Here is a 23,260-nt window from a genome sequence, read left to right as displayed (position 1 = left end):
AAGGATTGAACCCTGATCTCCCATATCATTGATAAACACTATGCACAATGGATTGGTAAAGTTTTTAGTGAGTTATGTCCCTTTGTTTTTAATGCTTTTTTTTTTTCTTTTAAGTGCTCATTAGTGTAGTCAAATCCGTTTTTCTAAAATACTAAAACTTGGGAGCTTGTATTTTATCTTGTTTGTTTCTTTGTCACTATGTACACTGGATGATGTCACAAAAGACTGACGTCATCCATTTAAACAGAGTTGCGCAATATTGAGCAAACCTTTCAATATTATTCCTATATTACAGAAGAGAAAGATCACGGGTCGTCTATGTGAATGATGAGTGTAGTTAGTACATATTGGTGAGAGTAAAAACTGCCAGCTTTCTCTTAATACAATAAAAAAAATCTGAAATATTCTCTTAATACAATAAAAAAAATCTGAAATATTCTCTTAATACAATAAAAAAAAACTGAAATATCCTCTTAATACAATAAAAAAACTGATATATTCTCTAAATACAATAAAAAAATTGAAATATTCTCTTAATACAATAAAAAAACTGAAATATTCTCTTAATACAATAAAAAAACTGAACTATTCTCTTAATACAATAAAAAAACTGAAATATTGTCTTAATACAATAAAAAAAACCTGAAATATTGTCTTAATACAATAAAAAAAACTGAAATATTGTCTTAATACAATAAAAAAACTGAAATATTGTCTTAATACAATAAAAAAAACTGAAATATTGTCTTAATACAATAAAAAACTGAAATATTGTCTTAATACAATAAAAAAAACTGAAATATTGTCTTAATACAATAAAAAAACTGAAATATTGTCTTAATACAATAAAAAAAACTGAAATATTGTCTTAATACAATAAAAAAACTGAAATATTGTCTTAATACAATAAAAAAACTGAAATATTGTCTTAATACAATAAAAAAACTGAAATATTGTCTTAATACAATAAAAAAACTGAAATATTGTCTTAATACAATAAAAAAACTGAAATATTGTCTTAATACAATAAAAAAACTGAAATATTCTCTTAATACAATAAAAAAACTGAAATATTCTCTTAATACAATAAAAAAACTGAAATATTCTCTTAATACAATAAAAAAACTGAAATATTCTCTTAATAGAATAAAAACTGAAATATTCTCTTAGAATAAAAACTGAAATATTCTCTTAGAATAAAAACTGAAATATTCTCTTAGAATAAAAACTGAAATATTCTCTTAGAATAAAAACTGAAATATTCTCTTAGAATAAAAACTGAAATATTCTCTTAGAATAAAAACTGAAATATTCTCTTAGAATAAAAACTGAAATATTCTCTTAGAATAAAAACTGAAATATTCTCTTAGAATAAAAACTGAAATATTCTCTTAGAATAAAAACTGAAATATTCTCTTAGAATAAAAACTGAAATATTCTCTTAGAATAAAAACTGAAATATTCTCTTAGAATAAAAACTGAAATATTCTCTTAGAATAAAAACTGAAATATTCTCTTAGAATAAAAACTGAAATATTCTCTTAATAGAATAAAAACTGAAATATTCTCTTAATAGAATAAAAACTGAAATATTCTCTTAATAGAATAAAAACTGAAATATTCTCTTAATAGAATAAAAACTGAAATATTCTCTTAATAGAATAAAAACTGAAATATTGATCTAAATAGTGAAATCGATTGATGTAATTGAATTAAAAAATTTTTTTTTTTTTTTTTTAGTATATAATTCCAAAACTTTTTCTTTTATGTAGCTTTCGTTTATTTAGCTATTCTGGCCAATTGAATTGGGAGAATCTCACTTTACACTAGATGAAAGAAAAGCAATCTGTTAAGTAGGTTTTATTTTTTAAAACTTTTATTGCTTAAAGAATTTAAAGACATCACTTTTTTTTTTTTTTTTGTGTGTGTGTTTTTTATTATTATTGTTTTTCATGCAGTTAAAATAATGCGCCTGAGATTGTGTGCACATGTTTATTATTTTACTGGGTTTGTATTAGTGATGGGACGATTCCATTATTTTTCCCCCGATTCCGATACAATTACCGATTTTGTTTAAATTTCCGATTCTTACACAATTACCGATTCCAATTTATTTAAAAATCTTAATATGTAGATGTAGTAGCAGCTGTGGAAAATTAAGTCTTAAACAAAACCAAAATATGAAAACTTACCCTAATCGATTTTGGCATCGGAAAATAAGCATTTTTCTTTTTTCGATTCTGATACCCTTAAATTTCTGATTTTTCTGATTTTCGATTAATCATCCCAACACCAGTTTATATGCAAAGGTATAACCCCCCCCCCCACTAGGTTCTCGATATTCTTTGAAAAATATTACCCATGAGATATTTACTTTAAATAGCAGACAAAATTCTTTCTAGAAAATGTAATGTCTAATTCAAATTGCTGGGCGGAGATATATTTTTATGTCAAATATAGTTTTCAACAGAGGTTAGAGTATTTCCTTTCTTTTGATGTTGACTGGAATTTCAAGAGAACTGAAAGATTTTGGAATCATATGAACATTAAATGGTGACGGAGCATATATATGTGCTGTGCAATGGTGGTAACTAGTCATATCGCAGTTTTTATGAATATTTTAAATGAGGCTTGGTTATTCGTATTTGGATTATTTAGGCTACTGTTCTCATCTTGAGTGTAATTTTCACAATGTTTTGGTTGATGCAACCTTTTGTCGAATTCGGGAATCTTTGTCACACTCGGGGAATCTGCACAGAATTTTTAACCAAACCCTGCGTTCATTCCATTAGTCTTAACTGGATAGAGGTCCTAAGTAATATAGATAACCAATCCTCCTCTCAAAAATTCAGAAACGTAATGTCAAAGAAAATTGTATTAAAATGCACTTATGCGTTCTCTCTATAATTGTTTACCCAGGCAATTCATGTTTATTTCAATTATGGATAAGGATTATTAATATAAATTCTTTTGTTTATGCCGATGATTTGTCCCACCCATTTTATTTTGTCCTTGTGTTATCCATGATAAAACAATATAATCAATGTGTTAGTTACATGTTTTAGAAGAGATTATAACACGTGTGTCACTATAAAATGACAAATAAAATATCAACTTTACCAGTTCTACTAGTATTTTGTTTAATTTTCGATTTTTGAACAATTAGTGAGGCTCGACTTGAATAGGTTTATAAATTCTATTTAATTCTCAAGATTTTATCCTAAATATTTTAACATCTTAACATTTTTTTTTTTTTTTTTTTTTTTTTTAAATGCATTCTTAGCAGTTAAGAGACCGTGATATTGTAAATATATTTTTATTTTTCAGGTTATGAAAATGAAGAAAGTCCATGTCACTGGTTTCCTGAGAGGTTCAAACATGTTATGGCATTGCGACAGCAAGCTCTTGAAAAAGCGAAACATATGTGGGCAGATTATTTATTTGTAAGTTTTTTTTTATTATTTCACTCTTTGTATTTCCTTCTAAACATAAAAGGTAGACTTCCTCTACTTGGCTAGAAAACTTCATACACCAACCAGTATCTGATATCCTTATCTTTATAAAGTCATCATTCTACTATGCATGAGGTATTGTTGTCGGTGCTGGTTAAGATAGCCAACAGATCGATTTTTTTTAAATATGTCGTTTTAAGCAAATATGTCGAAAATAGTAATGTATCCAAAACTAATGAAAATTCATAGAGTAGAACTGTGTTTTTTAATAAAGTCTATCACTATAAGTCAGAACCATTATGGTTTAATGTAAAATGTGTTCTGAGTTATGTCCCCGGTGTGTGAACCCTTCACTATCTACTTTATAACATTTAAGAAAAATGCAATTTTACCCAGTTTTCTGTAAAAATTACTCTTAACTATAAATAACTTTCTAATTGAATTTTAATTTTTGGATATGTTACTATTTTCCACCTGACACAATTACGTATATAAGATTGTTTTTGTTTAAAACGACATATTTAAAAAAAAAAAAAGATTGATCTGTCAACTCTATCTTAACAGGCACCTTGTTGCCATATATGTACCAGTGTGCCAACCATTAGCCTCTCCGTTTTAAGGTGCAAAAAAGGTATTTCCAACCTAATAGTTCCTGTACTGTCTGTCATACTCCAGCTCCTGTCACATCACAGCAGTGTTGCACTCTGTTCTTAAATATCCCTGAGCCATGACTAACAACAAAATCCCACCCTTTCATAGTTGGGGTCTGAAGATGTCATAAGATTTTCTACTCTTATAATTTATTTCTTTGAATTGTTTGTCTTTTTGAATTTCCTCCCTACTTGTTTCCCCGATCATCCTAACATGCAGGCATTAGAATGTAATGTGAACAAATATCTTGCTGCTTGACTCTCCACTCAGATTTCTTGTCTATAAATCTGGCTTCTATCACAGTTGCCATTTACGCTCAGTGGCAATATGTCCTTTTGGGTAAACAAAACAAAGAGGTAAATAATAAAAATTTAAGGGATTAACAAATATTATTTTCTTTAATATTTTTGTGCTTGTATAGACCACTATCCATGGCAGTCCAGTATTGTGCTGAATATTTCAGGACCTCCGAGCATTTGGGATACTTACTCCAGAGAACAGTTTTCGTCATTAATCAATTTTTCTTAAATTAAAAAAAACAAATTTGTAAGAAAAGATCTTTAAAAATTGATTCTATTTCTAATTTCATTTTTGTGTGATGGTAAGGTCTGCGATTAATAATTTTAACTAGCAGGACCTGTGGAAATTCTGTGGGGACTCGTATGTAATATATTGATGTTGGCATTCTGTAGATGTTAAGCGTAAACGGAGACACTGATATTATTGCAGCCCTTTCGTTAAAATTGCAAAAGTATTTATCTAAGCTAGCAGGGACGCCCGGCGTAGGCCGGTCATAAAGTACGCTTTAATATATGTTAATTCTTGCAGATTTCATATATATCATTATAGAGTTAATGTTCTATCGATTTTTTTTATATATTATAAAGTTGTGATTTCAAAAATAAAAAAATATAACTTAGGTGCATCAGGTTGAACCGAAACCAAAACTTAAGGAATATATATATATATATATATATATATATATAAATTCGTATTCCTGTTTGTTTGTTCGCAATTTGATTAATATATACAAAACGTGTCTTATTTTAATCTTTAATTTATTTCTAGATATAGTATGATATTTGGAAAAATACACAATTAAGGGATCACCTAATTTACATATGACATTAAGAAAAATTGATTTTACTAAATAGCGGTATCTTAGTTAATGTTTTTAGTGAGAGAATTATTTCAAGTATTCTATTTAAAATTGTTATTTAATAAATTTTAAACAACAATTATATTGATAATATATTTAATTTATTTTGGAATTCATATTTCCAACAGCGCCCTTTTTTTTTTTTAAACTTTTTTTAGAGTTATTTGCCCCTAGATGCTAACCAAAAAAAAAAAAAAAAAGAACAAACGTTTACAAAATATCATTTGGTGATTTCATTAGATAGAATAAAAGTTTGGCTTTTATTGTTTTTGTTTTTTTTTTGGTTTTTTTAAATATTAAAAAAAAAAAACACGAAAAAAGCTGAATATTTCATTTGTTTGTTTTATTTTATTCCTTACAGAAATCGGTAAATTTTTACCACGTAATTCAGCGTCGTTTAATACCTAAAAAATAAAGATCTACTAACCCTCCCCTCTAAATTCCACAATTTACACTTTTTTTTTTTTTTTTTTGCGTTAATTTCATCGATTACAAACTTAATTTTCTAATTAAAAAGGTAACTTTATACGACGTGACCCAGTGGTGCTTAACCTCTAAAAAAATGGAGATCTTTTTTTCAGCCTCATACATTTAAACAGCCTTTATAAATATTATGAAAAAAGAAATTTTGGGAAAAAAAAAATATCGGGTTAGAGTGGGGGATCACTTTTCTATATAAATTTAACGTAAAATGAGCACCCACTTTTTGCCACCAAGTGTTCAACGAGATATGTAACCTCTAGCATTTTTTAAAAGTTTGGCGATTGAGGGGGGGAGGAAACTGTGGGGGGAAATAACATTGGAAACATAAAATAACGATAAATTTAATTATTTTTTTATGAGACCATTCTCTACTTTCACCTAACAATTTAATAAACAAAACAAAGCCCAAAATATGACAAATTCAATTTTTTTTTCGGGGGGGGGTAATACATTTGAAACATAAAACTACAAATAAAAAGCAAATCGAAAAGCCCCCCCCTAAAAAAAAGTAAATCAAAAATTTCCTTTATTTACAAAAAAAAAAAAAAAAAAGCCAGTAAAAAAAGTGCCCTTAAAAAAAAAAAAAGGTAAATGTGTGGTTTAGTGGCGTAAATTATTTGACAGACAAAAAAATTATAATCCATTCTTTTCTTTTTGAAATTGTTTTGGGGGTATCCACGTTACCCATGATGAAAATGATTAGTATAGCAGGCGTGTTTCAAACGGAACTTCATGTTAACCCAGGCAATGCCGAGTACCCATGCTAGTATATATATATATATATATATATATATATATATATATATATATATTATATAACATAAATCCATTCAGCTATAATCGAAACTGAAATCAAAACTTGAGGAATTCTTGGTCAAATTATTTATTTCAAGAAATGGAAGTCCATAACAATTAAACGACAGTCACTCAGATGTAAGCATAAAATACAAAATAAATAACACACATGCTATCCTATTAATATATAGGTATATAGCAAATATCCAGTCAAATGATATTCATGACTTTCATAAAAATAAGTAATGTATATCTTCAAATGCCTTATACATTCTGTTATGTGACTCCCTCAATATTTTTACAAATTGCTTGATGGTTGCTGTATGATTGCTTGATGATTGCTTGATTGTTTAGTGATCATCTTTACTATTATATAAAAGAAATTTTGTTGCCGGAGTTCATTCCCTATGGACTCACGAAAACGGTTGATTTTTATTAAATTTCACACAAATATACCTTATGTGTTCGGGAGTGTTCTTAAATACGTTTTTAATAAATAATCCGATGAAAGAAGAAACAGGCGATTTTAACCAAATTTAACACCTTACGCAGCCTAACATCACAAGTGCATTTGAGAAGTTTTATTTCCACACAAGCTGAAAGGCCAAACATATAAAATCAACATTGTTATGATAGAGATGTGTTCAAAATGTTTCTGTTTACAGAACAATTGGCTTTTGTATTTTAAACTTTAATGCAAGCTTTTGTGTATTAAAAAAAACTATTTATGAGATATATAGTATGTTCTCTACAGTGCGATGTTTACTACAATGTATTGTTGACAAAGTCACTGCAGGGAGGTATATAAAGTTTCCTCCCGGTGTAGCATGTTGAGTCACCAACTAGAACAAGCAATCAATGGATTTGATTGAAAAAATTGGTGATTTTACTGATTTCGATGACAATACAAATATCAATGTGAAACATTTACTGATCATCATTCAACCCTGGGCAACGTTGGGTCTCCTTGCTAGTAATAAGATAAAACAAAAGTTGATATAATTCAATTGAGCTTTGTGTGTGATACTGTCATGTAATGTAGAGGAAAGAACCTCAGCCATTCTCTGTTAATAGCTATCTGGTTACGACGGTCCTCAGTGGTATTTTCTTGGCCTGGCCTGCTCTTGCTCGACTTTCACTCTTATCTCTCTTTGGGGGAGGCACCTCGAAACAACCAATTATTGTCAACTTCCACTAACTAGGAACTGCCATAAAACTAACTCTAAATATATTGACTTAAGGATCGGAAATCCTATGTCCGGATCTTTTATTTTACTCTGCCACTCCCAGTTGACAACCCATCTTACTTTAGGTTATTCATTCTATTGTCTTTATGCGTCTTGGGGAATCATTTTTAACGATTGTCATGGCTTTTTTTTTTTTTTTTTTTTATGAATCACTTTCTAGCACTCAACCAAGGGGGGAACGTCCATAGTATCGGAAATTTGTTAAAATCTATCATATTTGTGCAAATAAATCAATGTGTAGTATCTTTTGTCCTCAGAAGCAGAGCAATTTTTTTTTTTTTTTTTTATAGTAAAACTGATCTTGTGTCTAACTTTGCCATTATGGGGGGAGAGGGACAAGTGAATATTCAATGTTAATAATTTTGTGCTTGACTTGACCACACCCACATCAATAAGAGGAAATGACAGTGGCTAAGTGGTTAACAACCCAAACTGACAACCTGGGTGTGCAAAGTTCAAGTTCAGTTTAGTTCCACAGAAAGACTCTCACTTAGAGAGGTTGACCACCTTCAAGTAGTCCCTCCCATAAGTATTCGATGTCTTTCTAGAAAAAATTCTTAATAGAAAGGCATTTATTATTAAAATAGTTATGCACTTGTTCACACTTTTATTTTTTTCTGAAACTTTTGAGCTAATAATTCCATAGGATGTTTTATTATTTGTCTGTCATCTTAATTTGATTGTAGAAAAATGAAGGGGCGTGGTTAACTAGTAAATGTTATTTGAAGTCGCTTATGTTGTCTTAATAGTTTAATCAAGTTTTCCCTTTCTTGCAGCAGTGTTATTTATTTTTAACACTGCCCTTCCTGTGTGCGTCATCTGCAATCCTCACAACATCAGCTCATCCCCGAATTAGTTATACTAATTAGATTTGCTTTGTTCTGACTATAAATAAGCTGTATACCGTGGAATGCTGAGACAGTCATCATCATAATCACTGTTATCATCACCATCATTGTCGTTATATTCCATTTACGAGGGGAGTGCAATAAGTAATGCCCCTGACCCACTTCCAGTTGTCTGATCTAGCTGAAATTTTGCATGTGCAATGATTTCTATCTCTACAGGTTATGTGGCAAATTACAACTCTGAACTAATTGTGATTTCTGTTTTACAGGTGTTTGAACCGAGTCAGGTGTGAAATGGAGCCTGTTGAATGTCAAGCAGTGATCCGGTTTTTGTATTTGAAAGGACGCACACCACAGGAGACTTTTGATAAAATGAAAGGAACTTATGGTGATAATGCCCCATTATATGACCTTGTAAAACGCTGGCATTGTGAATTCAAACATGGCCGGAAGTCTGTGGAAACAGCTTCCAGACCTGGTTGCCCCCCCTTCTGCCATTGATGAGGCATCTGTCCGTCAAGTTGAGGCTGCCATTTTGGAAGATTGGCACATTACTATTCACCAAATAGCCTAAGATGTTAAGATTAGTACAGGGTCTGTGGAAACTCATTCATGACCATTTGCATATGCATAAGGTGTCTGCCAAATGGATTCCCAGGTTGCTTACACCATTCCAGAAGCGAGAACGCATTGAGTGCTCAAGGATGAATTTGGAGATGTGCCAAGATGATGAGTCAGTTTTTCAAAAGACTGATTACACAGGATGAAACCTGGGTCCATCACTATGACCAAAGCCCAGTCAATGCCTTGGAAGCACTTGGACTCACCACCTCCAAAGAAGGCAAGGGTGCAGCCTTCCGCTGGCAAGGTCATGCTCACAGTCTTCTGGGACCAGGACGAAGTAGTGATGACAGATTTCCTGGAAAAGGGTACCACAATTACAGGAGCCTATTATGCTTCACTTTTGAAGAAATTAAGGGAAGCTATCAAAATCAAGAGGTGGGGCAAGATCAGCAAAGGTACCCTCCTTCTGCAGGACAACACTCTGGTCCACAACTTGCATGTCGCCAGATCAGAAGCACGGGCATGTGGTTATGAAATCCTTCCCCATCCTCCCTACTCTCCTGACCTTGCACCCTCTGACTTTCACCTCTTCCCAGCCATAAAGTTTTTGAAAGGAAAGCGTTTCCCAGATGATGCAGCCTTGATTTCTGAAGTCACGTCGTGGTTGGAGGACCAACCAACCTGGGGTATTCTACAAAAACGGTCTCCAGAGCTGCATTAAACGATGGGAGAAATGCATAACTCTGGGTGGTTCTTATGTAGAGAAAGACTAATAACTGTGCCAAGTTTTATTGCTCTACTGCTATGGGAAGTGGGTCAGGGGCATTACTTATTGCACGCCCCTCATAATATCTGTTTTACATGTCCCTATTCATTGGGTATTTTTATCTCTTTCTGTCATGTTTTCTTTAACCTTTCTCTGTCAACTGACCCTGCTACCTCAACTGTTCTACATTTACTAATGCAAGAACTCTCCACCATAAGTTGAATACCATTGACCGCTGATTCAATCATCAGTGTAACATCTATTTTACATGCTGGTATGCATTGGGTGGCTTTAAGAAAATTGGGGTTTATATTACTGCAAACATAGATTCAAAAAAGTTCTCAAAAAATAAATATATAACAATGTTATCAAAAGTAAGTTATTTTTCTACCTAATTGGATATGTTTCTAGTGTTTTTATTTAATGTAATTTATTTATTCAGCTCGAAAAACAGTGTTTACCGATGTATTGGAAAATTTAAAATGGCGTCCGACTCTCTCTTAAACGTGGTAAGTTTGGGAAAAGGGGTTAAAAATAAAAAAATACGCAAAATGCTGTTAAAAACCTACCGAATATATGTCTGCCCATGTTACGGTAACATATAGTGAGCAAGTTTCTAACAGTATTTTGTCTAGTTTTTTATATATAACTCCTTTTCCCAAACTTACCGTGTCAAGGAGAGAGTAGAGCGCCATTTTAAATTTTCCAATACATCGGTAAACACTGTTTTTCGAGCTGAATAAACATGTCACATTAAATAAAACACAAGAAAATTATCCAGTTAGACAAGGTAAGTTACTTTTCTACCTTTGATAGCATTTATTTGTTATATATTTGTTTCTTGACAACTATTTCAAATCTATGTGTACAGTAATACAAACACGAAAATTGAATTTCAAATAAACATATCTTTGGCTGGGTCTTTATTTATTCCTCTTTCTCATGTTTTCATTGTCCTTGCCACATCTGGGCAGGAGGTGCTCAGACCATCCTACCCTGCAAACAGACTTTGTAATCTAGTGGGTGATGCCGTTTTCTCTTCTCTGCAACCTCTTTCACACATACGACACATTGTAAGCCTGTTTCTGCTCTATCACTATTTTCATGGCAAGTGTTCGACTGAGCTCCAATCTATGGTCCACCCCCCCACCCCTTTTGCCAATCTTTCAGAAAAAATACTCATCTAGCCTAAATCACTATCAATAAATCCCCCCACTCTTTATCAGTGCCTAAACATAAACGTGGCTTCCATGAACATAGCTTCTTTCCTAGAACTGCCTACCTGTAGAAATCTGTTCTGCTAGTCTACTTTTCAGCTGACTACAGTATCGTAATCTTCAAGTCCAATGTAAACAAGTTCTTATTGAACTGTCCTTGTAAATCTAATTAAACCAAATTTCCACCACAAAAAATTACTATACTACTGTCTCAATGACTACAATGCACACATTAACCCATATCCTCGAGTGGCCTCCAGGCCTTAATGTGGTAACCCCTTTGTAAAAAAAGCAAAAAAAAAAAAAACCTGTCAACTGATATTGCTGTCACGACTGTTCCATATTTACTAATCCAAGAACTTATCCATTCTCTCAACATGGTCATATCATTGAAGTCTACTCGTCTGCACACTTCTTCCTATACTGTCCAGATAGAATTTTCCTCTGAGGTCATCAGAACTAAGCCTGTTTTGTGGACTTGCACACGTATCCATCATATCCTTTCTATCTACACCCACTACAAATAACTTATGTGTACCTACCATCAAATGAAACTTTCATAAAGAAAGTTTCTTTTTGAAAACTTGGGAACATGGTACCACAGGTCTGCTTCCCAGCTGACTACAACATAGGCGTTCTCAAGTTCAATATTAATGAGTAATTTTTGAATAGTCATGTTTAATAATCAAATTTTGCGCAGTCTCCATCATTTCTAATCTTTTTATATTATTCATCATTATCCAACTGATAATTTTGTTAGCCCTTATCCTCGAGTGGTCTTTGGAACTTGATAAGTGGTGATTTGTTTAAAAAAAAAAAAAGATTTTTAAAACGGCTAAGAAGCATTCAAAGAAGAGCTGCAGAAATGTTCAGTGTAGGGTATGGGGTTCTCTTAAATATATATATATATATATATGAGGGCAAAGGTAGTTTGCTTAAAGCATTGCTGGTAAAAAAAAAATTTGGAACAGTATAAGAAGGCTATGGCAATGCAGGGAACCGGGTGTTAAAATGTGATGTATGGACAAAAATGAAAAAAAGGAAAGTGGGTGTTGTACTACTGTCAATAATTTTCCCCACTCTTTATCTGTGCCTAAATCCAAACGTAGATTCCATGAGCAGAGCTTCTTTCTCAGAAGTGCACGACTGAAACTCTTCCGTTTGCCTGTTTCCCACCTGACTACTACTTGGATGTCTTCAAGTCCAACATAAACAAATTCCTTACAAACCGCCCTTTTAAGACCCTATCAAATCTCTAATACTAATGATTACTACAATACTATCTCATTGATTACTGTACACGCAATAACCCTTATCCCTGAGTGGCCTCTGGGCCTTGATAAGTGGTGACCTCCATGTAAAAAAAAAAAAAAAAAATTTTTATATCTTCATATATCCATTTATTTTGCAGATCAATCACAAATACAAAACAGTAAAATAGAATTACTGTGTGAGATAATCGATATAGTAGATTTTGGTATTTCGAGAATATCTCTTTTCCAGAAAGAAAAGGACAAAAAGAAGTGTCATTAAAAATCAAAAGAGGAAATGGAAAATATAAAACCGGATCTGAAAATGAGTAGGTAGTTGTGTTGTCCTACAGAAACAGGACATTTTAAATTAGTTCAGTATTGCAATCATTATTTGTTTGTGCATACTGATGTATCATTTTATTTTATCTAATAATATCACCATTATATCATCGTATTAACTCTTATTTTATTTTTTACTTGCAGTTCAGCCCGGGTTCGCTCAGGCCCTATATACTGTTCATAACTTTATGTGCACACATATATATATATATATATATATCAAAGTTTGACTTGTGTCCAGGTAACCTACATCTAAAATTTCAAGTGTTTAGACCGAAAATTGGCAGAGGAGTTTGGTAGAATCTGCAAAGGTCAACTCTTTCCAATTTGACCTCTTGATAGCCAAATTTTCGCCCAAAACCTGATTAAAATGCTTGCATGTTTGAATACCCTTTTTGGAAAATTTCAAATGTTTAGACCCAAAATTGGCTGAATAGTTTGCTAAAGACCGCAATGTTCAAATATTTTAAACTGTGATCTCTTGGCAGCCAAATTTTCGGCTAAAAACCGATTAAAAATCTGGCCCTATGTCTGAATACACTTTATGTAAACTTCCAAATGCTTAGACGAAAAATTGTCTGAGTAATTTGGTACAGACCGCAGAGGTAAAATTTTGTAAACTTTGACTCCAATTTTGACCCCCTTAAGATTTGTTTTGGGCTCAAATCAAATTAAAAAGTTTGATTTATGTCTTAGTAACCTATATCTAAAATTTCAAGTGTTTAGCCACAAAATTGACGAAGGAGTTTGGTAGCGTTTGCACAGGTCATATCGTTGAACTTTGACTCCTTGACAACCAAATTTCTGGCCGAAAACCAATTTAAAAAGATTTTACCAAATCTAATAATATAATATAATCTCAACACCCTTTATGTCAAATCTCAAGTCTGTAGACTGAAAATTGACAGCGTAGTTTGGTAGGAAAATGTTCACACAGACAATTTTACTTTTATATATATATATCGATTTTATTTGTTGATTTATTATCTGGTTTAATTTTAGCAAATCAGAAACCGGTTTGAGTTTTAATCTGAACCGGAAGCTGAAGTGTTAGCAGCACTCATTAAATATGGCATATGTTGCCATCTTTTTGGGTAATCTGCATAGAGAGATTCTTACTTAATTTCAGTTTCGGCTTGCAGACAAACATTTTCATTTTAGATATAGAATATGAGGACCCTGTGGAATTTCTGCAGTGCTTTCTACATAAATATACATGATTTACTGGTAAAACTGTTTCATTTGACCCTGGGTATGTGGTGTGGCCTCAATTGGGGACTTCGGAGTTGGTTCTTAGTTACCATTGCTTCCAGATCCACTTTGGTCCAGAGTGGTAATACCTGTTGGAGCATCTGGTACTACTAGATCAGAACAAAAATGCACCAAACATGAAATATCACAGATCTAAACTACTTTCAGAAATGGGGAATATTGCATTAATAGTAAATAATAAATTTCCAACAAATAAACCGGATGTCATGACCGGAAATTTAAATCAGAACCTTTAGATCCTCGGTTTGAGATTCTACCAACTGACCTATTTAGACTCGTATATAGAGCTTAAAACATAACCTTAATAAAATAATTATGGCTTTGTTTTATATGCAATAATCAAATTCGGTTTTAGGTTATCTCCCCCTGGAAGAAAGGAAGAGTAGTCTCTCTTTGAAATGATGTCGCTCTATATTTTTTGGACGTTTTCTCTCTCTCTCTCTCTCTCTCTCTCTCTCTCTCTCTCTCTCTCTCTCTCTCTCTCTCTCTCTCTCTCTCTCTCTCTCACACACATTTTTAATTTTTTACTTTTTCACAACGCTATAACTTCTTTTGAATTTCCAACGACTTTTTTTGTTCAGAAATAGAACAGTCATAAGTTTCATTATAACAAATATATTTTCAAATATTGTACTGGTATTTTATTTTCTTCAATTCATTCATCCAAAAGAAGTCTTACAATAAAGATGAAACGTTGATGAACATATAGCTTGGTTTGTTCCTTTTTTTATCCCTCGGATTGGATTACTATTCCTATATAATCATTTTAAAATAAATCAGAGTAGTGGTTGATGGGCAGTAATCAGAAGCTCATAGTATTAATGCTGGAGTCCCTCAGATGTCCATTCTGAGCCTGCCTCTCTTCCTGATCTACATTAATGATCTTCCAAATCACATCCTTACATCATTCATGGAAATTTATGCTAATGACACTACCATCTATGACAGCACATCAAATGAATAAGTTCTCTCTGATTCTCCCTTCTCTGATCTTGAGCAAGTGGTACAATGTAGAAAGAGGTGGGTGGTTACTTTTAATGCGTCTAAAACCAAGCTTCTATCTTTATATTATCAACGCTCTGATCCCCATCTGGCATCAATTGAAATGAATGGTTCTCGTCTTGGAGAAGCTTCATGTTTTGACAAGCTTCTGGGTTTTACCTTTACTCCTGATCTGAAATGGAACACATACATCAAATCTGTTGCCAAGACCGCTGGAAAAATGGTGGGATCCTTTTATTGATCCAGTAGATATCTCACTGCTGATGCAATTCTTTACCTATATAAGAGCCAGGTATGTCCAAGGATGGAGTACTGTTGCCACATCTGGGCAGGAGCTGCTAGAAAGGACTTATCTTGCCTTGATAGAGTTCAAAATAGATTTTGTAGCTTCATAGGGGAGATGTCCTTTTCTCTTCTCTGCAACCTCTTTCTCACAGAAGAAATGTTGCGAGTCTCTCTGCTTATCGTTATTTTCATAGCAAGTGCGCGACTGAGCTCCAATCTATGCTCCCCCCTCACCAAACTTTCACGAGAAACACTCGTCTAGCTAAAACACTATCAATAATTTCCCCCACTCTTTATCTGTGCTAAACGTAGATTCCAATGAACAAAGCTTCTTTCTTAGAACTGCACGCCTGTGGAACTGTCTTCCATTTGCCTTCGGCATTAAATAACCCGAAAAGGGTTGATATGCCGTAAAACAAAAACAAAACAACAAATCCATTTGCCTGCTTTCCAGCTGACTACAATATGGTTTATCTTTAAGTCCAACATAAACAAGTTCTTGATGAGCTGTTCCACTTAAGTTAACAAATTTACCAATTTCCATTACTAACGATTACTATATTGTCCAATTGACTACTGTAAACTCTTTAACCCTTATCCTCGAGTGGCCTCTTAACCTTGATAAATGGTTATGCCTGTGTAAAAAAAAAAAATATATATATATTTTTTTTTTTTTAAATTAGTTTATTTCAAATGATGTCATAATAGAATCGATAAAGATTGTAATTTTATTTTTTTTTTACCTATTAACCCTTATCCTCGAGTGGCCTCTGGGCCTTGATAAGTGGTGACACCCTTGTAAAAAAAAAAAAAAAAAAAAAAAATTTAAATTCATATATGCAAAATAATGTTAGGAAAATCCAAAATAATTTATTGAAAAAAAAAAAATAGTAAAAAATGGATTGTCAACTAAATAGTCTTCGAATCAATGCAAACGAATCATTTTTTTTTTTTTTTTTTTTTTTATGTATTTGTTTAAAATTGTTGCTTTATTCGATGGGACGACATAATTTGATTTGGGAACAATTAATTTTAAAATGGGAAATGACGGAATTATTTTATCATGGCAAGATCAGATTAATCGTCAATCATGGTTGGACGATCTCAATTTATTTAATGTGTGTGAAATGCTTCATTGTATTATTTTATATATATATATATATATATATATATATATATATATATATACATATACATATACATATACATATACATATACATATATATATACATATACATATTATATATTCCTGTTTCCCCAATTTCCTGTAAATTTTTTTCATTTTGCTAACACACCAATTGCAGTACGCATGAACTGTAAAAGTATTATTTTTTTTTTTTTCGTTTGAACGACTCCACCCATGAAGGCACATGAAGTTTGGGTGACTATGCTCGTCACCATGGTAACGGCTGCCACGTATGCAGCCGTTGCATGTCACTGCATTCATTTCTTTCTTTCTTTGGAAACTTTCTTGTCTTTTTCAACTCCTCATCGTTGCATATTTCATGGCAGTTTTGGGGAGAGGGAGGATATTTGCTATGCCAGCTCTCTCCATTCCATCTCTCTCTCCATTCCATCTCTCTCTCTCTCTCTCTCTCTCTCTCTCTCTCTCTCTCTCTCTCTCTCTCTCTCTCTCTCTCTCTCCTTCTCCCTCAGCATTTTTATTTTTGCTTCCATCTCCTTCAGTCACTCCGTCTGTGCTTCAGTTACTCTCTCCGTCTGTGCTTCAGTTACTCTCTCTGTCTGTGCTTCAGTTACTCTCTCTGTCTGTGTTCAGTTACTCTCTCTGTCTGTGTTCAGTTACTCTCTCTCTGTCTGTGTTCAGTTAGTCTCTCTGTCTGTGCTTCAGTTAGTCTCTCTGTCTGTGCTTCAGTTAGTCTTCTCTGTCGTGCTTCAGTTAGTCTCTCTGTCTGTGCTTCAGTTAGTCTCTCTGTCTGTGCTTCAGTTAGTCTCTCTGTCTGTGCTTCAGTTAGTCTCTCTGTCTGTGCTTCAGTTAGTCTCTCTGTCTGTGCTTCAGTTAGTCTCTCTGTCTGTGCTTCAGTTAGTCTCTCTGTCTGTGCTTCAGTTAGTCTCTCTGTCTGTGCTTCAGTTAGTCTCTCTGTCTGTGCTTCAGTTAGTCTCTCTGTCTGTGCTTCAGTTAGTCTCTCTGTCTGTGCTTCAGTTAGTCTCTCTGTCTGTGCTTCAGTTAGTCTCTCTGTCTGTGCTTCAGTTAGTCTCTCTGTCTGTGCTTCAGTTAGTCTCTCTGTCTGTGCTTCAGTTAGTCTCTCTGTCTGTGCTTCAGTTAGTCTCTCTGTCTGTGCTTCAGTTAGTCTCTCTGTCTGTGCTTCAGTTAGTCTCTCTGTCTGTGCTTCAGTTAGTCTCTCTGTCTGTGCTTCAGTTAGTCTCTCTGTCTGTGCTTCAGTTAGTCTCTCTGTCTGTGCTTCAGTTAGTCTCTCTGTCTGTGCTTCAGTTAGTCTCTCTGTCTGTGCTTCAGTTAGTCTCTCTGTCTGTGCTTCAGTTAGTCTCTCTGTCTGTGCTTCAGTTAGTCTCTCTGTCTGTGCTTCAGTTAGTCTCTCTGTCTGTGCTTCAGTTAGTCTCTCTGTCTGTGCTTCAGTTAGTCTCTCTGTCTGTGCTTCAGTTAGTCTCTCTGTCTGTGCTTCAGTTAGTCTCTCTGTCTGTGCTTCAGTTAGTCTCTCTGTCTGTGCTTCAGTTAGTCTTCTCTGTCTGTGCTTCAGTTAGTCTCTCTGTCTGTGCTTCAGTTAGTCTCTCTGTCTGTGCTTCAGTTAGTCTCTCTGTCTGTGCTTCAGTTAGTCTCTCTGTCTGTGCTTCAGTTAGTCTCTCTGTCTGTGCTTCAGTTAGTCTCTCTGTCTGTGCTTCAGTTAGTCTCTCTGTCTGTGCTTCAGTTAGTCTCTCTGTCTGTGCTTCAGTTAGTCTCTCTGTCTGTGCTTCAGTTAGTCTCTCTGTCTGTGCTTCAGTTAGTCTCTCTGTCTGTGCTTCAGTTAGTCTCTCTGTCTGTGCTTCAGTTAGTCTCTCTGTCTGTGCTTCAGTAACTCTCTCTGTCTGTGCTTCAGTAACTCTCTCTGTCTGTGCTTCAGTAACTCTCTCTGTCTGTGCTTCAGTAACTCTCTCTGTCTGTGCTTCAGTAACTCTCTCTGTCTGTGCTTCAGTAACTCTCTCTGTCTGTGCTTCAGTAACTCTCTCTGTCTGTGCTTCAGTAACTCTCTCTGTCTGTGCTTCAGTAACTCTCTCTGTCTGTGCTTCAGTAACTCTCTCTGTCTGTGCTTCAGTAATTCTCTGTCTGTGCTTCAGTAACTCTCTCTGTCTGTGCTTCAGTTACTCTCTCTGTCTGTGCCTCAGTCTCTCTCTGTCTGTGCCTCAGTTAGTCTCTCTCTCTCTGTCTGTGCCTCAGTTAGTCTCTCTCTCTCTGTCTGTGCCTCAGTTAGTCTCTCTCTCTCTGTGTCTGTGCCTCAGTTAGTCCTCTCTCTCTGTGTCTGTGCCTCAGTTAGTCTCTCTCTCTCTGTGTCTGTGCTTCAGTTAGTCTCTCTCTCTCTCTGTCTGTGCTTCAGTTAGTCTCTCTCTCTCTCTGTCTGTGCTTCAGTTAGTCTCTCTCTCTCTCTGTCTGTGCTTCAGTTAGTCTCTCTCTCTCTCTGTCTGTGCTTCAGTTAGTCTCTCTCTCTCTCTGTCTGTGCTTCAGTTAGCTCTCTCTCTCTGTTAGTCTCTCTCTCTCTCTGTCTGTGCTTCAGTTAGTCTCTCTCTCTCTCTGTCTGTGCTTCAGTTAGTCTCTCTCTCTCTCTGTCTGTGCTTCAGTTAGTCTCTCTCTCTCTCTGTCTGTGCTTCAGTTAGTCTCTCTCTCTCTCTGTCTGTGCTTCAGTTAGTCTCTCTCTCTCTCTCTGTCTGTGCTTCAGTTAGTCTCTCTCTCTCTCTCTGTCTGTGCTTCAGTTAGTCTCTCTCTCTCTCTCTGTCTGTGCTTCAGTTAGTCTCTCTCTCTCTCTCTGTCTGTGCTTCAGTTAGTCTCTCTCTCTCTCTCTGTCTGTCTGTCTGTCTGTCTCTCTCTCTCTCTCTGTGTTTCTCTCTGTCTCTCTCTCGTTCTCTGTCTCTCTCTCGTTCTCTGTCTCTCTCTCTCTCGTTCTCTGTCTCTCTCTCTCTCGTTCTCTGTCTCTCTCTCTCTCGTTCTCTGTCTCTCTCTCTCTCTCGTTCTCTGTCTCTCTCTCTCTCTCGTTCTCTGTCTCTCTCTCTCTCTCGTTCTCTGTCTCTCTCTTCTTCTCTCTCGTTCTCTCTCTCTCTCTCTCTCGTTCTCTGTCTCTCTCTCTCTCTCGTTCTCTGTCTCTCTCTCTCTCTCGTTCTCTGTCTCTCTCTCTCTCTCGTTCTCTGTCTCTCTCTCTCTCTCGTTCCTCTGTCTCTCTCTCTCTCTCGTTCTCTGTCTCTCTCTCTCTCTCTCGTTCTCTGTCTCTCTCTCTCTCGTTCTCTGTCTCTCTCTCTCTCTCGTTCTCTGTCTCTCTCTCTCTCTCTCTCGTTCTCTGTCTCTCTCTCTCTCTCTCTCGTTCTCTGTCTCTCTCTCTCTCTCGTTCTCTGTCTCTCTCTCTCTCTCGTTCTCTGTCTCTCTCTCTCTCTCGTTCTCTGTCTCTCTCTCTCTCTCGTTCTCTGTCTCTCTCTCTCTTCTCGTTCTCTGTCTCTCTCTCTCTCTCGTTCTCTGTCTCTCTCTCTCTCTCGTTCTCTGTCTCTCTCTCTCTCTCGTTCTCTGTCTCTCTCTCTCTCTCGTTCTCTGTCTCTCTCTCTCTCTCGTTCTCTGTCTCTCTCTCTCTCTCGTTCTCTGTCTCTCTCTCTCTCTCGTTCTCTGTCTCTCTCTCTCTCTCGTTCTCTGTCTCTCTCTCTCTCTCGTTCTCTGTCTCTCTCTCTCTCTCGTTCTCTGTCTCTCTCTCTCTCTCGTTCTCTGTCTCTCTCTCTCTCTCGTTCTCTGTCTCTCTCTCTCTCTCTCGTTCTCTGTCTCTCTCTCTCTCTCTCGTTCTCTGTCTCTCTCTCTCTCTCTCGTTCTCTGTCTCTCTCTCTCTCTCGTTCTCTGTCTCTCTCTCTCTCTCGTTCTCTGTCTCTCTCTCTCTCTCGTTCTCTGTCTCTCTCTCTCTCTCTCGTTCTCTGTCTCTCTCTCTCTCTCTCGTTCTCTGTCTCTCTCTCTCTCTCGTTCTCTGTCTCTCTCTCTCTCGTTCTCTGTCTCTCTCTCTCTCGTTCTCTGTCTCTCTCTCTCTCGTTCTCTGTCTCTCTCTCTCTCGTTCTCTGTCTCTCTCTCTCTCGTTCTCTGTCTCTCTCTCTCTCGTTCTCTGTCTCTCTCTCTCTCGTTCTCTGTCTCTCTCTCTCTCTCTCGTTCTCTGTCTCTCTCTCTCTCTCTCGTTCTCTGTCTCTCTCTCTCTCTCTCGTTCTCTGTCTCTCTCTCTCTCTCGTTCTCTGTCTCTCTCGCTCTCTCGTTCTCTGTCTCTCTCTCTCTCTCGTTCTCTGTCTCTCTCTCTCTCTCGTTCTCTGTCTCTCTCTCTCTCTCGTTCTCTGTCTCTCTCTCTCTCTCGTTCTCTGTCTCTCTCTCTCTCTCGTTCCTCTGTCTCTCTCTCTCTCTCGTTCTCTGTCTCTCTCTCTCTCTCGTTCTCTGTCTCTCTCTCTCTCTCGTTCTCTGTCTCTCTCTCTCTCTCGTTCTCTGTCTCTCTCTCTCTCTCGTTCTCTGTCTCTCTCTCTCTCTCGTTCTCTGTCTCTCTCTCTCGTTCTCTGTCTCTCTCTCTCGTTCTCTGTCTCTCTCTCTCGTTCTCTGTCTCTCTCTCTCCGTTCTCTGTCTCTCTCTCTCGTTCTCTGTCTCTCTCTCTCGTTCTCTGTCTCTCTCTCTCGTTCTCTGTCTCTCTCTCTCGTTCTCTGTCTCTCTCTCTCGTTCTCTGTCTCTCTCTCTCTCTCTCGTTCTCTGTCTCTCTCTCTCTCTCGTTCTCTGTCTCTCTCTCTCTCTCTCGTTCTCTGTCTCTCTCTCTCTCTCGTTCTCTGTCTCTCTCTCTCTCTCTCTCGTTCTCTGTCTCTCTCTCTCTCTCTCTCGTTCTCTGTCTCTCTCTCTCTCTCTCTCGTTCTCTGTCTCTCTCTCTCTCTCTCTCGTTCTCTGTCTCTCTCTCTCTCTCTCTCTCGTTCTCTGTCTCTCTCTCTCTCTCTCGTTCTCTGTCTCTCTCTCTCTCTCTCGTTCTCTGTCTCTCTCTCTCTCTCTCGTTCTCTGTCTCTCTCTCTCTCTCTCGTTCTCTGTCTCTCTCTCTCTCGTTCTGTCTCTCTCTCTCTCTCTCTCGTTCTCTGTCTCTCTCTCTCTCTCTCTCGTTCTCTGTCTCTCTCTCTCTCGTTCTCTGTCTCTCTCTCTCTCGTTCTCTGTCTCTCTCTCTCTCTCTCGTTCTCTGTCTCTCTCTCTCTCTCTCGTTCTCTGTCTCTCTCTCTCTCTCTCGTTCTCTGTCTCTCTCTCTCTCTCTCGTTCTCTGTCTCTCTCTCTCTCTCTCGTTCTCTGTCTCTCTCTCTCTCTCGTTCTCTGTCTCTCTCTCTCTCTCTCGTTCTCTGTCTCTCTCTCTCTCTCTCGTTCTCTGTCTCTCTCTCTCTCTCTCGTTCTCTGTCTCTCTCTCTCTCTCTCTCGTTCTCTGTCTCTCTCTCTCTCTCTCTCTCTCTCTCGTTCTCTGTCTCTCTCTCTCTCTCTCTCTTTTTCTCTGTCTCTCTCTCTCTCTCTCTCGTTCTCTGTCTCTCTCTCTCTCTCTCGTTCTCTGTCTCTCTCTCTCTCTCTCTCGTTCTCTGTCTCTCTCCTTCTCTCTCTCTCGTCTGTCTGTCTCTCTCTCTCTCTCTCTCTCGTTGTCTGTCTCTCTCTCTCTCTCTCTGTCTGTTGTCTGTCTCTCTCTCTCTCTCTCGTTGTCTGTCTCTCTCCTCTCTCTCTCGTTGTCTGTCTCTCTCTCTCTCTCTCTCGTTGTCTGTCTCTCTCTCTCTCTCTCTCGTTGTCTGTCTCTCTCTCTCTCTCTCTCGTTGTCTGTCTCTCTCTCTCTCTCTCTCGTTGTCTGTCTCTCTCTCTCTCTCTCGTTGTCTGTCTCTCTCTCTCTCTCTCGTTGTCTGTCTCTCTCTCTCTCTTCTCTCTCTCTCTCGTTGTCTGTCTCTCTCTCTCTCTCTCGTTGTCTGTCTCTCTCTCTCTCGTTGTCTGTCTCTCTCTCTCTCGTCTGTCTGTCTCTCTCTCTCTCGTTGTCTGTCTCTCTCTCTCTCGTTGTCTGTCTCTCTCTCTCTCTCGTTGTCTCTCTCTCTCTCGTTGTCTCTCTCTTCTCTCGTTGTCTCTCTCTCTCTCTCGTTGTCTCTCTCTCTCTCTCGTTGTCTCTCTCTCTCTCTCGTTGTCTCTCTCTCTCTCTCGTTGTCTCTCTCTCTCTCTCGTTGTCTGTCTCTCTCTCTCTCGTTGTCTGTCTCTCTCTCTCGTTGTCTGTCTCTCTCTCTCGTTGTCTGTCTCTCTCTCCTCGTTGTCTGTCTCTCTCTCTCGTTGTCTGTCTCTCTCTCTCGTTGTCTGTCTCTCTCTCTCGTTGTCTGTCTCTCTCTCGTTGTCTGTCTCTCTCTCTCGTTGTCTGTCTCTCTCTCTCGTTCTGTCTGTCTCTCTCTCTCGTTGCTTTCTCTCTCTCTCGTTGTCTGTCTCTCTCTCTCGTTGTCTGTCTCTCTCTCTCGTTGTCTGTCTCTCTCTCTCGTTGTCTGTCTCTCTCTCTCGTTGTCTGTCTCTCTCTCTCGTTTGTCTGTCTCTCTCTCTCGTCTCTGTTCTCTCTCTCTCTCTCTCGTTCTCTGTCTCTCTCTCTCTCTCTCTCGTTCTCTGTCTCTCTCTCTGTCTCTCTCTCTCTCGTTCTCTGTCTCTCTCTCTCTCGTTCTCTGTCTCTCTCTCTCTCTCGTTCTCTGTGTCTCTCTCTCTCTCTCTCGTTCTCTGTCTCTCTCTCTCTCTCT

The 23,260-nt window shown here is 36.8% G+C and overlaps 1 protein-coding gene across 1 annotated transcript in view; it reads left to right on the top strand.

The window, feature by feature from the left end:
- LOC145247492 (procollagen galactosyltransferase 1-like) overlaps positions 1-23,260 on the top strand; it is a 330,273-nt gene that overhangs the window by 249,521 nt on the left and 57,492 nt on the right. The window contains exon 3 of the mRNA XM_080109303.1: positions 3,328-3,443. Coding sequence (XP_079965429.1) covers positions 3,328-3,443 — 116 coding nt within the window. The remainder of the gene's footprint in view (positions 1-3,327; positions 3,444-23,260) is intronic.

Source organism: Euprymna scolopes, chromosome 25 (genome assembly GCF_053919585.1).
Source record: "Euprymna scolopes isolate OS-2025 chromosome 25, ASM5391958v1, whole genome shotgun sequence".
Lineage (NCBI taxonomy): Eukaryota > Metazoa > Mollusca > Cephalopoda > Sepiida > Sepiolidae > Euprymna > Euprymna scolopes.
Note: the sequence above shows the minus strand (reverse complement) of the source record. Positions and strands in the feature narration are given on the sequence as shown.